This window comes from Oncorhynchus tshawytscha, linkage group LG12, assembly GCF_018296145.1.
Source record: "Oncorhynchus tshawytscha isolate Ot180627B linkage group LG12, Otsh_v2.0, whole genome shotgun sequence".
NCBI lineage: Eukaryota > Metazoa > Chordata > Actinopteri > Salmoniformes > Salmonidae > Oncorhynchus > Oncorhynchus tshawytscha.
Window position 1 is genome coordinate 5,967,656 of NC_056440.1, and position 18,547 is coordinate 5,986,202.

The following is an 18,547-nucleotide window of genomic DNA, read 5'->3' on the forward strand; positions in this document are numbered from 1 at the left end:
AATGAAGCTATTTTGTGAATGTGTTGCACTAATGTATTTTCTGTTAAGGAAATCTATAGCTGCACGTTCCTGATCGCTCTATTGAAGCAGACAACAAATAAACTTGACTTTCAATATTAAAACGCAGGTGAAAATGGTTTAAAAATGCAGATTTCTGAACTCTTAACACGACCCCTGTGCCTCGTGTCAAGCCAAACATGTTTGGAGTGCAAATGTTGGCACAAACAGACTAGATTCTCAACGGTAAACAATAAACCATTATTCAAGAAGTCAGATACAAATGATCAAATGGGAGGGCTGTCAATTACATTGGTTGTACTCTCCACTTCTCTGGCTCAGTGCCATTTCCTTTAACAACCACTTGACTTACCCAACCAATTTGAAAAGAAAAATTACTCATCAATACAAAACTGAATGTGCAGTTCAAATGGAATCGACCTCAAACTCAAGACGAGCTTGTAGCTACTGTACATCTGTCCGACAGACCACATCCCCAGTCCCAGAGCCTGTATTCACAAAGCTGATCTAGGATCAGGAACCCACCTGTCCATATAATCTTATTCATTATATACACATTATGATATAACCGTCAAAACTGAGCCTAGATCAGCACTCCTACTCTGCAACATTTGTGAATACAGACCCGGAGCAAACTGACCATCGAGCTAAATGACAACCACTAAGTGATTATGGTATTGAAGGGCATCCTAGCCTCCTCTTCCTCCTCCTCCAGAGCACTCCTCGTCTCCGGCCCATCTGGGCAGAATATGAGCCGGAGCAGCGTCAACCCGCCTCTGACCAGCAGCCTCAGCAACAGGAAAGCAAACGGCACCGTAATCTCCATCAGGTGGAAAATAGACGCGCTGAATTTACTGAGAATACAGGTGAGGAAGAAGGTCCCCAGGGCCACGCACGGGTACAGCGCCAGCTTGGCCAACATGAAGGCGTGCTCACGGCCGCCGTAACGCACATAAGGGTGTAGCGTCTCGCGTTCGCTGAACAGCGCCGCCACCCAGATGGCGAGCTGGAAGACGCCGGCGAAGAAGATGATGACGCAGCTGATCTGGATGGCCTCCAGCTCATTGCGGGAGTTACGGGGGAACTCGTGGGTCAGCTGGTAGGCCAAGGGCAGGCCCCCTACGAAGGCCAGAGAGAAGGTGTTGAGGAGGCCCATGAAACGAGTGGTCCTAGATGAAGAGAGAGAGAGAGGTAGGTTAAAAAATAAAACATCACGGTCATTGTGAGTAAAAACTTTCCCAAATACACAACAGTACAATTCTAATGTACAATACACTCATTTTCTTTACCTTTAACCTAACAACTGCAGATGTTAAAAATATATATTTAAAAAATGTAAATTTATTTGATGAATTTAATTTGTTCTATATTACCTGGTCACGTGAAGGAAGAGAGAGTGATGGACAAACCAGAGGAGAGCCACGGTAGCGAAGGAGCCGAAGTAGGCCAGGTACTCTGGACCATAGTTCTGCAGGGCAGCCACCAGACTGCCACCATACTGTTTCTGGACCATCACTGGGTCGGGGACATTGTCCTCACTGGAGAAAGAGATCTTTACCATCATTATTTTACAGGGCCTCCTCCCTGCTTAAATAAACATTTACAAATTAGCATCATTTAAATTACAACAATATTCATCTTCCTGCCCGCCCACCCACCCGCCCCTCGCCCGCCCAAACAGAAACACTGACCATATGTCTAAGATGAGTAGAGTAGCTACGATGGCAAACACGCCGTCGCTGAAGGCCTCCACCCTCTCCTTGCTGAGGGGTTCGTTTGGATGGTACGTATAAAACAACATGGAATCAGGCGTCTCCTCCACCTGGCCTGAGGGGAGGGGTAACCAGCACAGCAACATACTTTTGGTCAAGTAGTGTATGTGGACACCTGCTCGTCAAACATCTCATTCTAAAATCACCGGTATTAATATGGTGATGTAACAGCCTCCACTCTTCTGGGAAGGTTTTCCACTAGATGTTGGAACATTGCTGCTATAACAGCCTCCACTCTTCTGGGAAGGCTTTCCACTAGATGTTGGAACATTGCTGCTATATAACAGACTCCACTCTTCTGGGAAGGGTTTCCACTAGATGATGGGACATTGCTGCTATAACAGCCTCAAATCTTCTGGGAAGGCTTTCCACTAGATGTTGGGACAATGCTGCAGGGACTTGCTTCCATTCAGACACAAGCATTAGTGATGTTGGGCGATTTGGCCTGGCACGCAGTCGGCGTTCCAATTCATCCCAATGGTGTTTGATGGGGTTTAGGTCAGGGTCTGTGCAGGCCAGTCAAGTTCCTCCAGACCGATCTCGACAAACCATTTCTGTATGGATCTAGCTTTGTGCACGGGGGCATTGTCATGCTGAAACTGGTTGACTGAAACCCCAAACTGTTGCTACAATGTTGGAAGCACAGAATAGTCTATATTGTATGCTGTAGCGTAAAGACTTCCCTTCACTGGAACTAAGGGGCCCGAACCATGAAAAACAGCCCAAGACCATTATTCCTCCTCCACCAAACTTCACAGTTGTCACTATGCATTGGGACAGGTAGCTTCCACCTGGCATCCGCCAAACCCAGATTCTCTGTCGGACTGCCAGATGGTGAAGCGTGAATCATCACTCCAGAGAACTCCTTTCCACTGCTCCAGAGTCCAATGGCGGCGAGCTTTACACCACTCCAGTCGACACTTGGCATTGTGCATAGTGATCTTAGGCTTGTGTGCGGCTGCTCGGCCATGGAAACCCATTTCAGTTGACTGGGAGGCAGCTTTAGCAGGGCAGAAATTTGACGAACTGACTTGTTTGAAAGATGGCATCCTATGCTCTTCAGTAAGGCCATTCTACTGCCAATGTTTGTCTATGGAGATTGCATGGGTGTGGCTAAAATAGCCGAAACAACTCATTTGAAGGGGTGTCCACATACATACACTATACACTATATATACAAAAGTGAAGTCAACATAACACACAGGTGTAGAACAGCAGTCTGGGGGCCTTCTATATTTGGCCTGAACACAACAGATCCAGCAGTCTGGGGGCCTTCTATATTTGGCCTGAACACAACAGATCCAGCAGTCTGGGGCCTTCTATATTTGGCCTGAACACAACAGGTCTCTTCAACTTACAAATTAAATATATTATGATTTAACGGTAGTTAAAGTCTGTCTGTCTTCAACCTCAATGTACTGTTAGGTTATTTATTTATACCCAACATTTGACAATCTCAACCTTATTTCAACCTAAACGTAGCAATTGGCATCCATGTATAACATACTCACCGATAGCTTTGCTGCGGCACCATTTTAGAGACTGGGAGATGTAAGGCAGGAAGATTACGATGGCTAGGATCACATAGGACTGAAAGACAATGGGACAACGTTAGGACTGAAAGACAACGTTAGGACTGAAAGACAACGTTAGGACTGAAAGACAACGTTAGGACTGAAAGACAACGTTAGGACTGAAAGACAACGTTAGGACTGAAAGACAACGTTAGGATCACATAGGACTGAAAGACAACGTTAGGACTGAAAGACAACGTTAGGACTGAAAGACAACGTTAGGACTGAAAGACAACGTTAGGATCACATAGGACTGAAAGACAACGGGAGAACGTTAGTAATGACATGGGACTGAAGAGAACATCTTGTTACAAGAGGCTAAGACTATTTGAAAATAAGACTGATTGAATTATTACTAAATGAATTATGTTTACAAGCAGACTGTAAAAAAACATTGATAACAGATATACAAAACAGATATCCCACTGGGCAAAAACTGTTGGAATCAAAATGTAAATCAAAACTAGATGTTGAACTGACGAGTGCCCAGTGAGATAAGAGCTAACCCGAGATAAAAGATGGCACAGGTTTTAGTGTCATCGCTAGGGGACTATGGAGTGTCAAGTTACACCTCACTGGGGCAACAGTTCCAACAATACTGCCCTGGGGCAACAGTTCCAACAATACTGCCCTGGGGCAACAGTTCCAACAATACTGCCCTGGGGCAACAGTTCTAACAATACTGCCCTGGGGCAACTGTTCTAACAATACTGCCCTGGGGCAACAGTTCTAACAATACTGCCCTGGGGCAATAGTTCTAACAATACTGCCCTGGGGCAATAGTTCTAACAATACTGCCCTGGGGCAACAGTTCTAACAATACTGCCCTGGGGCAACAGTTCTAACAATACTGCCCTGGGGCAACAGTTCTAACAATACTGCCCTGGGGCAACAGTTCCAACAATACTGCCCTGGGGCAACAGTTCCAACAATACTGCCCTGGGGCAACAGTTCCAACAATACTGCCCTGGGGCAACAGTTCCAACAATACTGCCCTGGGGCAACAGTTCCAACAATACTGCCCTGGGGCAACAGTTCCAACAATACTGCCCTGGGGCAACAGTTCCAACAATACTGCCCTGGGGCAACAGTTCCAACAATACTGCCCTGGGGCAACAGTTCTAACAATACTGCCCTGGGGCAATAGTTCTAACAATACTGCCCTGGGGCAATAGTTCTAACAATACTGCCCTGGGGCAATAGTTCTAACAATACTGCCCTGGGGCAACAGTTCTAACAATACTGCCCTGGGGCAACAGTTCTAACAATACTGCCCTGGGGCAACAGTTCTAACAATACTGCCCTGGGGCAACAGTTCTAACAATACTGCCCTGGGGCAACAGTTCTAACAATACTGCCCTGGGGCAACAGTTCTAACAATACTGCCCTGGGGCAACAGTTCTAACAATACTGCCCCGGGGCAACAGTTCTAACAATACTGCCCCGGGGCAACAGTTCTAACAATACTGCCCCGGGGCAACAGTTCTAACAATACTGCCCCGGGGCAACAGTTCTAACAATACTGCCCGGGGCAACAGTTCTAACAATACTGCCCCGGGGCAACAGTTCTAACAATACTGCCCGGGGCAACAGTTCTAACAATACTGCCCGGGGCAACAGTTCTAACAATACTGCCCCGGGGCAACAGTTCTAACAATACTGCCCCGGGGCAACAGTTCTAACAATACTGCCCGGGGCAACAGTTCTAACAATACTGCCCTGGGGCAACAGTTCTAACAATACTGCCCTGGGGCAACAGTTCTAACAATACTGCCCTGGGGCAACAGTTCTAACAATACTGCCCTGGGGCAATAGTTCTAACAATACTGCCCTGGGGCAATAGTTCTAACAATACTGCCCTGGGGCAATAGTTCTAACAATACTCACACCTCACTTTTTAGTCCCAGAGGAGAGAAGAGGAAAAGGGAGAAGCAGAGAAAACAAAAAGAGAAGACGACGACTGACTTACCATCTGAAAGAAGATGAATGAGAAGATACTGGCGAAGAAGCACATGATGGGGACCCTCATGATGACCTTCAGGATGTGATGTTTATAGAACACCTGGTTCTCCGACACCTGGATTTGGTCGTTGAGCAGGAACGGACGGCTGAAGCCGTACACCACTATAACAGCCTGGGGAGGGAGGGGAGTAGAGGGGAGGGGGAGGAAGTAGAGGGGGGAGTAGAGGGGACAGAGGGAAGTAGGGAAGTAGAGGGGGAGGAAGTAGAGGGGGGGAGTAGGGGGACAGAGGGAAGTAGGGAAGTAGAGGGGGTGGAAGTAGAGGGGAGGGAGGGAGGGAAGGAAGTAGAGGGGAGGGAGGGAAGTAGAGGGGAAGGAGGTAAGGAGGGAGTAGAGGGAGGTAAGGAGGGAAGTAGAGGGGAGGGAGGTAAGGGATTCAACCATAGTTTTACTGTGTAATTACACCAAGAAAAACAACATGTAATGATGCGGAAGGTTGTGAGTTAAGAAATTACACACAAACACACACACACACACACACACACACACACACACACACCCTCACCTGAATGAAGCCTAACACCATGACGCAGGCACAGAACAGGAGGATTCCCAAGATGTTCTCAGGAAACGTTGCCATGAGGGAGAACTGCAGAGGAAAACAAATGATGTGTAAAAAGGGACTGTGTTCTTATTGAACAAGTTCAGACAGCAACTCCCCATTTAATCTCTGATGACACATTTCCTACCAGTCAGTCAGCCAGACAGGTAGTCAGTCAGTAGGGCCGGGACCATACCAGTCAGTCAGTAGGGCCGGGACCATACTAGTCAGTCAGCCAGCCAGGTAGTCAGTCAGTAGAGTCGGGACCATACCAGTCAGTCAGTCAGCCAGTCAGTCAGCCAGGTAGTCAGTCAGTAGGGCCGGGACCATACCAGTCAGTCAGTAGGGCCGGGACCATACCAGTCAGTCAGTAGGGCCGTGACCATACCAGTCAGTCAGTAGGGCCGTGACCATACCAGTCAGCCAGGTAGTCAGTCAGTAGAGTTGGGACCATACCAGCCAGTCAACCAGTCAGTAGGGCCGGGACCATACCAGTCAGTCAACCAGTCAGTCAGTCAGTCGGGCCGGAACCATACCAGCCAGTCAACCAGTCAGTCAGTAGAGTCGGGACCATACCAGCCAGTCAGTAGAGCCGGGACCATACCAGCCAGTCAGTAGAGCCGGGACCATACCAGCCAGTCAGTAGAGCCGGGACCATACCAGCCAGTCAGTAGAGCCGGGACCATACCAGCCAGTCAGTAGAGCCGGGACCATACCAGTCAGCCAGGTAGTCAGTCAGTAGAGTCGGGACCATACCAGCCAGTCAACCAGTCAGTAGGGCCGGGACCATACCAGTCAGTCAACCAGTCAGTCAGTCAGTCAGTCGGGCCGGGACCATACCAGTATCACGATACAAAGCAGATTTAACTTGTTTAAGGAAAAACGGCTTTAATGTTGGTAACAAACACGTTGTCATCCACAGTTACATGTATTTATTATCCAGGCTACACACACAATATATTACATACTAAAAGGACCAACGAGTTGTCTGCTTCATGTTTTTTGCCATAAAATTTTGCCACAAAATATGATGATACGGGTAGGGTCTCGGCCCTATCGGTCAGTCAGTGTAAAGTTCACATCCCCCCCTGACTGATCTAACATGATTCAGACTCACTGTGTATGGCAGAAAGGTGATCAACATCATACAAGCCTAGAAGAGAAAAAGGGAAGGTTTAGACCACAGTAAAACACATGGCTTCACTACATGGTGAATCATACCACCGTTACAATGACAGAAGTGAAACTGTTTTAGTGAGTTATTAATGAAAGGACATGTCCTATATCCTGACCAACTGGCCCAGTGCTTTGACGCTATATCCTGACCAACTGGCCCAGTGCTTTGACGCTGTATCCTGACCAACTGGCCCAGTGCTTTGATGCTGTATCCTGACCAACTGGCCCAGTGCTTTGATGCTGTATCCTGACCAACTGGCCCAGTGCTTTGACGCTGTATCCTGACCAACTGGCCCAGTGCTTTGATGCTACATCCTGACCAACTGGCCCAGTGCTTTGATGCTGTATCCTGACCAACTGGCCCAGTGCTTTGATGCTGTATCCTGACCAACTGGCCCAGTGCTTTGATGCTGTATCCTGACCAACAATATAAGAGAGGTATATTGAGCCATTATGTGTTGTGATGTACTGTGATCCAGGGTGGTGTGCTGCAAGGTGGTGTGGTGTGCTGCAGGGTGGTGTGGTGTGGTGTGCTGCAGGGTGGTGTGGTGTGGTGTGCTGCAGGGTGGTGTGGTGTGGTGCAGGGTGGTGTGGTGTGCTGCAGGGTGGTGTGGTGTGGTGTGCTGCAGGGTGGTGTGAGGTGCTGCAGGGTGGTGTGGTGTGCTGCAGGGTGGTGTGGTGTGCTGCAGGGTGGTGTGGTGTGCTGCAGGGTGGTGTGGTGTGCTGCAGGGTGGTGTGGTGTGCTGCAGGGTGGTGTGGTGCAGGGTGGTGTGGTGTGGTGCAGGGTGGTGTAGTGTGCTGCAGGGTGGTGTAGTGTGCTGCAGGGTGGTGTAGTGTGCTGCAGGGTGGTGTAGTGTGCTGCAGGGTGGTGTGGTTTTGAGAACCAGTAGTTCTTACTAGGTTGAGAAGTGCAAGGCAGTCATCAATACGTTCAATGACTTGAAATAACCTGTAAAAACACAGAGAGAGAGACGTAACCATCAGTGCATCTCTGATTGGTCAAACATGATACTATTTAATGTGGCAGTCAGTGCTTCCTTCCTTCCTTCCTTCCTTCCTTCCTTTAAGTTAGGAAGCTGAATACAACAGGTGTAGTAGACCTTACAGTGAAATGCTGAATACAACAGGTGTAGTAGACCTCACAGTGAAATGCTGAATACAACAGGTGTAGTAGACCTCACAGTGAAATGCCGAATACAACAGGTGTAGTAGACCTCACAGTGAAATGCCGAATACAACAGGTGTAGGTAGGCCTCACAGTGAAATGCCGAATACAACAGGTGTAGGTAGGCCTCACAGTGAAATGCCGAATACAACAGGTGTAGGTAGGCCTCACAGTGAAATGCCGAATACAACAGGTGTAGGTAGGCCTCACAGTGAAATGCCGAATACAACAGGTGTAGGTAGGCCTCACAGTGAAATGCCGAATACAACAGGTGTAGGTAGGCCTCACAGTGAAATGCCGAATACAACAGGTGTAGGTAGGCCTCACAGTGAAATGCCGAATACAACAGGTGTAGTAGACCTCACAGTGAAATGCTGAATACAACAGGTGTAGTAGACCTCACAGTGAAATGCCGAATACAACAGGTGTAGTAGACCTCACAGTGAAATGCTGAGAACAACAGGTGTAGTAGACCTTACAGTGAAATGCTGAATACAACAGGTGTAGTAGACCTCACAGTGAAATGCCGAATACAACAGGTGTAGTAGACCTCACAGTGAAATGCCGAATACAACAGGTGTAGTAGACCTCACAGTGAAATGCCGAATACAACAGGTGTAGTAGACCTCACAGTGAAATGCCGAATACAACAGGTGTAGTAGACCTCACAGTGAAATGCCGAATACAACAGGTGTAGTAGACCTCACAGTGAAATGCCGAATACAACAGGTGTAGGTAGGCCTCACAGTGAAATGCCGAATACAACAGGTGTAGGTAGGCCTCACAGTGAAATGCCGAATACAACAAGTGTAGTAGACCTCACAGTGAAATGCTGAATACAACAAGTGTAGTAGACCTTACAGTGAAATGCTTACTGACGAGGCCCTAACCAACAATACAGTTTAAAAAAAAATACAGATAGGAATAAGAGATAAAAGTAACAAGTAATTAAAGAGCAGCAGTGAAAAATAAATAACAAAATATATACAGGGGGGGTGCGGGTACAGAGTCAATGTGCAGAGGCACCGGTTAGTTAGTAGAGGTAGTATGTACATGTAGGTAGAGTTATTAATTAAAGAGACTATGCATAGATGACAACAGAGAGTGGCAGTGGTGTGGAGAGGAGAGGGGGGTTCAATGCAAATATTCTGGGTAGCCATTTGACTAGATGTTCAGGAGTCTTATGGCTTGAGGGTAGAGGCTGATTAGAAGCCTCTTGGACCCAGACTTGGCGCTCCGGTACCGCTTGACGTGCGGTAGCAGAGAGAACAGTCTATGACTAGGGTGGCTGGAGTCGGGTGACAATTTTTAGAGCATTCCTCTGACACCGCCTGGTAAAGAGGTCCTGGATGGCAAGAAGCTTGGCCCCAGTGATGGTAGTGCGAACGGCCCAGTACCTCAGTAGCGCCTTGCGGTCGGAGGCCGAGCAGTTGCCATACCAGGCGGTGATGCAACCAGTCAGGAAGCTCTCGATGGTGCAGCTGTAGAACCTTTTGAGGATCTGAGAACCCATGCCAAATATTTTCAGTCTTCTGAGGGGGAATAGGTTTTGTCATGCCCTCTTCACAACTGTCTTGGTGTGCTTGGACCATGTTAGTTTGTTGGTGATGTGGACACCAAGGAACTTGAAGCTCTCAACCTGCTCCACTGCAGCCTCGTCAATGAGAATGGGGGTGTGCTCGGTCCTCCTTTTCCTGTAGTCCACAATCATTTCCTTTGTCTTGATCACATGGAGGGAGAGGTTGTTGTCCTGGCACCACACGGCCAGGTCTCTGGTCTCCTGCCTATAGGCTGTCTTGTCGTTGTCGGTGATCTGGCCTACCACTTGTGTCATCGGCAAATTGAATGATATTGTTGGAGTCGTGCCTGGCCGTGCTGTCATGAGTGAATAGGGAGTACAGGAAGGGGGTGAGCACGCACCCCTGAGGGGCCCCTGTGTTGAAATTCAGCATGGAGGATGTGTTGTTGCCTACCCTTACCACCTGGGGGCGGCCCGTCAGGAAGTCCAGGATCCAGTTGCAGAGGGAGGTGTTTAATCCCAGGGTCCTTATTGATGTAGCTTATTGATGAGCTTTAAAACCTCTTGATTCTAGCCATCCCGGATCCGGGATCGTGAATACAGCCTCAAGCTCATTACCATAACGCAACGTTAACTATTCATGAAAATCGCAAATGAAATGAATATAGTTCTCAAGCTTAGCCTTTTGTTAACAACACTCATCTCAGATTTTCAAAATATGCTTTTCAACCATAGCAAAACAAGCATTTGTGTAAGATTATTGATAGCTAGCATAGCATTTAGCGTAGCATTTAGCGTAGCATTCAGCAAGCAACGTTTTCACAAAAACAAGAAAAGCATTCAAATAAAATCATTTACCTTTGAAGAACTTCAGATGTTTTCAATGAGGAGACTCAGATAGCAAATGTTCAGTTTTTCCAAAAAGATTATTTGTTTAGGACAAATCGCTCCGTTTTGTTCATCACGTTTAGCTACGAAAAAAACCTGTATCCAGGAGTGTAATTATCCCTGCAAGCTCATTAGCATAACACAATGTTAACTATTCATGAAAATCGCAAATGAAATGAATATATTAGCTCTCAAGCTTAGCCTTTTGTTAACAACACTGTCATCTCAGATTTTCAAAATATGCTTTTCAACCATAGCAAAACAAGCATTTGTGTAAGATTATTGATAGCTAGCGTAGCATTTAGCGTAGCATTCAGCGGGCAACATTTTCACAAAAACAAGAAAAGCATTCAAATAAAATCATTTACCTTTGAAGAACTTCAGATGTTTTCAATGAGGAGACTCAGATAGCAAATGTTCAGTTTTTCCTGAAAGATTCGTGTAGGAGAAATCGCTCCGTTTTGTTCGTCACGTTTGGCTACCAAAAAAAAAAACTTAAATTCAGTCATCAAAACGCCGAACTTTTTTCCAAATTAACTCCATAATATCGACTGAAACATGGTAAACGTTGTTTAGAATCAATCCTCAAGGTGTTTTTCACATATCTCTTCGATGATATATCGTTCGTGGAAGTCTGCTCTCTCTCTCCTCTGAATCACATGGAAGAATGCTTGCAGCTGGAGATTACGCACCAATTTCGACAAAGGACACCGGGCGGACACCTGGTAAATGTAGTCTCTTATGGCCAATCTTCCAATGATGTGCCTACAAACACGTCACAATGCTGCAGACACCTTGGGGAAACGACAGAAGGTGTAGGCTCGTTCAGGGCGCATTCACAGCCATATAAGGAGACAATGTAAAACAGCGCCTCAAATTTTGCTCATTTCCTGTTTGAAGTTTCATCTTGGTTTCGCCTGTAGCAACAGTTCTGTGGCACTCACAGACAATATCTTTGCAGTTTTGGAAACGTCAGAGTGTTTTCTTTCCAAAGCTGTCAATTATATGCATAGTCCGAGCATCTTTTCGTGACAAAATATCTTGTTTAAAACGGGAACGTTTTTTTCATCCAAAAATGAAATACTGCCCCTAGTGTTCCAAGAGGTTAAGGGCACTATGGTGTTGAACGCTGAGCTGTAGTCAATGAATAGCATTCTCACATAGGTGTTCCCTTTGTCCAGGTGTGAAAGGGTAGTGTGGAGTGCAATAGAGATTGCATAATTTGTGGATCTGTTGGGGTGGTATGCAAATTGGAGTGGGTCTGGGGTTTCTGGGATAATGGTGTTGATGTGAGCCATTACCAGCCTTTCAAAGCACTTCATGGCTACGGACGTGAGTGCTACAAGTTGGTCGTCATTTAGGCAGGTTACCTTAGTGTTCTTGGGCACAGGCACTATGGTGGTCTGCTTAAAACATGTTGGTATTACAAACTCGGACAGGGAGAGGAAAATATCAGAGAAGACACTTGATAGTTGGTCAGCGCATGCTCACAGTACACATCCTGGTAATCCGTCTGGCCCTGCGGCCTTGTGAATGTTGACCTGTCTAAAGGTCTTACTCACATCGGTTGCGGAGAGCGTGATCACACAATCGTCCGGTACAGCTAGTGCTCTCATGCATGTTTCAGTGTTATTTGCCTCGAAGCGAGCATAGAAGTAGTTTAGCTCATCTGGTAGGCTCTTGTCATTGGGCAGCTCTCGGCTGTGCTTCCCTTTGTAGTCTGTAATAGTTTACAAGCCCTGCCACATCCGACGAGTGTCGGAGCTAGTATGATTTGATCTTAGTCCTGTATTGACGCTTTGCCTGTTTGATGGTTTGTCGGAGGGCATAGCGGGATTTCTTGTAAGCTTCCGGGTTAGAGTCCCGCTCCTTGAAAGCGGCAGCTCTAGCCTTTAGCAGTGCGAATGTTGCCTGTAATCGATGGCTTCTGGTTGGGGTATGTACGTACAGTCAATGTCCGGAGAAATTATAGATAACTCCGCCAGATAACAGCAATACACATCATAAACTTTGACTAAATATACATGTTCTACATATAGTTAGAAAGATACACTGCTTCTTAATGCAATCGCTTTGTCACATTTCTTTTTAACGTTACAGAAATCGTTCATTTTTCAATAATCTGAGACGGCGCTCAGACATAAGCAATATTTCTCCGCTATGTTGGAGTCAACAGAAACACAAAATTACAACCTAAATATTCCCTTACCTTTGATGGTCTTCGATCAGAAGTACTGGAAGGACTCATACTTACCGAAAACAGCGTTTGGTTTCCAGTAGTGTGTCTTTGTGTTATCAAACGCGACAAATTCTGGCTGAAATGCAGCCAAAATTCGAGGGGTTGCGCATCAAAACTTCAAAATTACATATTATATGTCGACTAAACTGGTCAAACTAAGTGCAGAATCAAGCTTTAGGATGTTCTAAACGTGCAAAACCTATCTAATGTCTCAGGCGAACGTGCTCCTTCGCATGCAATCTGGAACAAAGGGTTGTGTCTTCAAGAAGCGCGCTCCCGTAACCTTGAATTTTCACGTGACACTCAGTCTTTTCCAGACTGAAGGCTCAAACCACGTGGGATTTGCACAATTAAACGCTGTACTGAATGAGGACATCTAGTGGAAGACATAGAAAGTGTAGCTGGTTGGGAAGGGTGGGGGCGATGACGTCAAAGTTGGCCCAACTTTCCTGATGAGAGAAATAGTTTGAAAGACTGGCTGCCCTGTGAGTTCTGCTATACATACAGACATAATTTGAACGGTTTTAGAAGCTTTAGAGTGTTTTCTATTCAATAATAATTATTATATGCATATATTAGCAATTTTGGACAGATTTCTTTTCTGTTTACTATGGGCACGCAATTCCTCCAAAGGGATGCTGATAGAAATTTGGTAAAACGGATTTAAGTTTCCCTGCATTAAAGTCCCAGGCCACTAGGAGCGCCGCCTCTGGGTGAGCGTTTTCTTGTTTGCTTATGGCGGAATACAGCTCATTCAATGCTGTCTTAGTGCCAGCCTCTGAATGAGGTGGTATGTAAACAGCTACAAAGAATACATATGAAAAGTCTCTCGGTAGGTAGTGTGGTTTACAGCCTATCATGCGATACTCTACCTCAGGCGAGGAATAGCTCGACACTTCCTTAGATATCATGCATCAGCTGTTGTTAACAAAAATACATTAGCTCCTCGTCTTACCAGACACCGCTGTTCTATCCTGCCGGTACATCGTATAACCAGCCAGCTGTATGTTGATATTGTCGTCGTTCAGCCACGACTCCGTGAAGAATAAGATGTTACCGTTTTTAATGTCCCGATGGTAGTTTAATCTCCCATGTAACTCATCGATTTTATTGTCCAAAGATTGCACGTTTGCAAGCAGAATTGAGGGAAGTGGGTTTTTATTCGCCCGCATTCTAATTCTCAGGAGGCAGCCCGCTCTCCGGACCCTCTTTACGCAGATCATGGGGGTCATGGCCTGTTCCCGAAGGAGCCATATATCCTCCGCCTCGTCAGAGTTGTGAAAGAAGAAAAATGATTCTGCTAGTCCGTGCTGAGTAATCGCAGTCCTGATGTCTAGAAGTTATTTTCAGTCATAAGAGATGGTAGCGGCAACATTATGCACAAAATAAAAAATAAAAAAACAAACAAGGCAGATAAACAAACAAAAAAAAACAGTTGGGGGGGGGGGTAAAATGTCTGCCTTCTGCTCCAGCGCCATCTTACTTTATCCAATCTAAATGAGTTTGATTAGTGAAACTAGTTATGTGGTAACCTTGTGTAACAGTATAACTTTAGACCGTCCCCTCGCCCCCATACCCGGGCGCGAACCAGGGACCCTCTGCACATATCAACAACAGTCACCCTCGAAGCATCGTTACCCATCGCTCCACAAAAGCCGCGGCCCTGGCAGAGCAAGGGGAACTACTACTTCAAGGTCTCAGAGCAAGTGATGTCACCGATTGAAACGCTATTTAGCGCGAACACCGCTAACTAGCTAGCCATTTCACATCTGTTACACTTGCTTACACCTATCCAATCAATATAGGCTAACTTTGTGCTTACCTCAAGAAAACAAGAAACAGAAGGTTTATTTGAACAGGGCATATGATAATCATGACCTATGACCTTACCTGATATGAGCAGCCCATGCTACGGTCACTATGAGGAAGGTCATCAGGTACACAGCTATCTTAGTGGTGAGCAGAACCTGCAGACTCTCCTTCAATTCCTACCAGACAGACAGAGATACTTTTTATTCAAGAGTTTCAGATGTTTCTGTATCAATTTTCAGAATATATTATTGGTCATATTCTACATATGTTATCACGTTATTAGCCTACATATATATTATGGCGTAACTAACCAGGTTTACCTACCTCGTTATCTTGGACCTTTGTATGTGCAACAGGTAATATCTGCAAATACATAGATAACATCAAATCTAATTGCATGTGTCACATGCTTCGTACACAACAGTGAAATGCGTACATACGGGTAATTTTCCAACAATGCAGAGTTAAAGATAAAACATTAAAATAAAAATGTTTTTAAATAGTCCAACGGTGATTAGCTTGTTGCTCCCTTTTCAATAAATATCGAGGGTTTTATTCAGGTGACATGATCGACGCTCGGCTGCCGCTTGACAAAGAATAACAATCAAATCAAGCTAGCTAGACTAAGATCAGAGTGGGCACATTATCTATGTAACGCAACATGTCGTGACATAACCATCAGTAGAGTTGAAAATGCGATAGAAACACATTTCATTGATATTTTTTATTTATTTATTCCGTTCATGGGAATCGAAACGCAAAAGTGATGTGCCCTACGTCATCACGCACACGCTTTTAATTCACAACAGGTCAATTTGATGGAAACGTCTCTGGTGGGAAAATGTTCATTGTTTTTTATGCGTATTTTTGAATATTCGCATGAAAATCTGTCACCAATTGGATGGAAACATGGCTAATGGCTGCCATGTTCACCCTATTCTGGAAATTTGAGGGTTTAGGAGTTGACATAGCCCCTCTTGTAATTTGATTTCGATAGTTAATAGACTGCTACCAAGCTAGAAATGCACATTATGTCCACAGAGTTTATTAAAAGGTCCCTGCTTCTCCCTACCTACCATAACAGTGGCTATGATTGAGATGAGCGCGTCACTGTATGCCAGCAGCCGGTGGGAAGACTGCGTACTACTGTGTCCATCCCTCTCCGACGGTGTAACACTCTCCATGAACGAAGACCCATGACTTCTTAATATCCTCTTCTTCTCCATCTCCTCGTCAACGTGATGCTCTATGATCTCGGTGTCGCCGTTTTCTCCCATTTTATCCGGTAACAGCACGATTCAAGTGACAAACGGGGTGGACGGGCGGCGGAGCTGCAAACATCCGAGCACGGGATCTTTGTTTGCAAATAAGAATGACAGCTGAGCTGAGTGAGATCGTGAAGATACCGGAAGAGCCTGTTTAATGGCAAGGCAGCCTTGGGAAGTACTGCGCAGATGCATGATTTGAGATAAACGAATCCTCAAATCAGAGCTCTTCAAGGAAGTGATTAACCTACCGTAGCTGGCAGGAAGTGACAAAAACACTCCACATGTGCGTTGGCCAAAAGGCTACTACATAATTTAAAGATAAACATTTGTATGAAATAAATAATATGCTTGTGCGTATGTTATAGACGTGCTTCAAACCGCCAGATATGTGGTCTATTCATCCATTTGATCCCATAATTTTGGGTGCGTTCCAGGTGATCTTTATTGCAGTCAAACTGCAGAAGACCAGATCACACAAAAACGTCTAAGGAACCAAACACCACATTAGCTTATGACAGAGCATTTTCTTCTGAGATATGACCAATGACTTAGTGGTGAATGGTCAGTGATGACCTCACTAGTCCAGGTGTGTGAGTGTGTGTCAAATGGCGCACTATTCCTTAGTGCTGTACGTCACATACACGTGTTTAGCAGATGTTATTGCGGTGGTAGCAAAATGCTTTCGAGCAATCCTTTTGACTAGAGCCTCGTGGGCCCTAGTTGACCCTTAGTAATTAAATATCTAGTTTTCACTCGCATCTCCTTAGTTTTTCTCCTGTCTGATATGACAGTTTCCTGTCTTTAAGAGGTTAAGAAAAAACTCTCACAGAGAGCTGTATGTCAGTGTAGAGAAACACACTGTAACATATACACAACCAAGATAACAGAGATGACAGTGTTTGTCAGGGAATTTTGAAGTCAAAGAGGTTGAAACAAACCTTTCTGATGATTACGCAACAATACGAAGACCAACGAGCAGAAAACCGAGTGGCCCAAAAATCAATTTCTTTATATATCCGATATGTTAGTGTTGTGTTTTCACATTGCTACAGGTAATAAAAAAAATGTATTGAGTTAATTAATTTTACCTTATTATTCAATATATTCTGACTTGTACCAAGTTTTTAAGAAGAAAAAAATAAATACATGTAAAACATATATATCAGTGGGTTAAGAATCAGTGGTGTGTATTTGTGGATGCCAAGCTTCTCCAAATATTTTACCAATGCATTTAAAAATATATATTTATCTTAAGTCTCTTGTGTTTTCATATTTTTTTTGTCAATTAGCAAGTGGCTGAATCTCACCGGAGAAGTCATCCGAGCGAGGGAAACAGCGCCCCCTCTGTCTCGGTATGTGTAGCTCATGTATCTGATGCTGTCTGGACAGGGAAACAGCGCCCCCTCTGTCTCGGTATGTGTAGCTCATGTATCTGATGCTGTCTGGACAGTGAAACAGCGCCCCCTCTGTCTTGGTATGTGTAGCTCATGTATCTGATGCTGTCTGGACAGGGAAACAGCGCCCCCTCTGTCTCGGTATGTGTAGCTCATGTATCTGATGCTGTCTGGACAGGGAAACAGCGCCCCCTCTGTCTCGGTATGTGTAGCTCATGTATCTGATGCTGTCTGGACCAAAAGAGTATCACATGTTGCCGCCGTAGCGTTTGATTGATTGATGCCAGCAAACATTTGGCCTCCCTTGATTAAAAATAATAATACAATTAGCCAATCAGCATTGAGCCTAGCTTAACTATAGGTTGTCCTGGTGCAGCAAAACGCCTCCCAGGGGAAGCCAGTTTGGATTTGGCTTCACACCAATCAAATCACTTCCTAAGCAAAATGTCATTTTCAAAAAAACTTGTCTGTTTCTGGTCTGCTTGTGTTGATGTCCTGCAGTAGCTAGCTTGCTAAATTGTCCCTTTCGTAAGCCATGGATGGAGATGTGGATTTGACTTAATTCTCTGTACAGGCCAATGATTATAACGGCGATGCTGATCTAACCATAAATTGATAATGTTGTGCCACTGGCCTGAGACGATTGAAGTTCAATATGTAACCTAGTAGTCGCACGTTAAACTAGCTAGCTAACTTAGCTGGTTCATTGTTGCCCATGCCAGGAAATTAGGCTACTAAGCATTTTAGCTACGTAACCTATGACAACAAAAACAAAAAATGTGGTGTATGACAGAGCCATATTTCTTTAACCTTTATTTAACTAGGCAAGTCAGTTAAGAACAAATTTCGTGGTATCCAAATGTTGTAGTAGCTACTATCTTGTCTCATCGCTACAACTCCCGTACGGGCTCGGGAGAGACGAAGAGACGACAGATTCCTCCATTAACTTAAGCATTTTTTAAATTAACTTTGTCACTTTCTCTTCTAACAATGAACTCAGTAAATAAATAATAAAACAGGTGATCTATTCCAGTTTAACAGTTCAAATACAAAAAGATCAGATAAACACAGGAAAAACAGAAGTATTTACACAGTCAAACCAAATTATCATGTAGAGAGGAGAAACTGCAAGGCAAAAGACAAGTCAAATACATCTTCAAG

General features: G+C 45.1%; 1 protein-coding gene across 1 annotated transcript; it reads right to left on the bottom strand.

Annotated features, from left to right (window-relative positions):
- Nucleotides 1-234: 234 nt before the first annotated feature.
- On the bottom strand, nucleotides 235-16,226 carry tmem175 (transmembrane protein 175). Its single transcript, XM_042331234.1, has 11 exons — nucleotides 15,801-16,226; nucleotides 15,049-15,087; nucleotides 14,803-14,900; nucleotides 7,999-8,050; nucleotides 7,043-7,078; nucleotides 5,890-5,973; nucleotides 5,334-5,498; nucleotides 3,302-3,380; nucleotides 1,710-1,845; nucleotides 1,392-1,556; nucleotides 235-1,187 (listed from the first exon to the last, which is right to left on the bottom strand). The coding sequence occupies exons 1-11, from the start codon at nucleotides 15,999-16,001 to the stop codon at nucleotides 680-682; spliced, it is 1,563 nt and encodes a 520-aa protein (XP_042187168.1). The 5' UTR covers nucleotides 16,002-16,226; the 3' UTR covers nucleotides 235-679.
- Nucleotides 16,227-18,547: the final 2,321 nt, after the last annotated feature.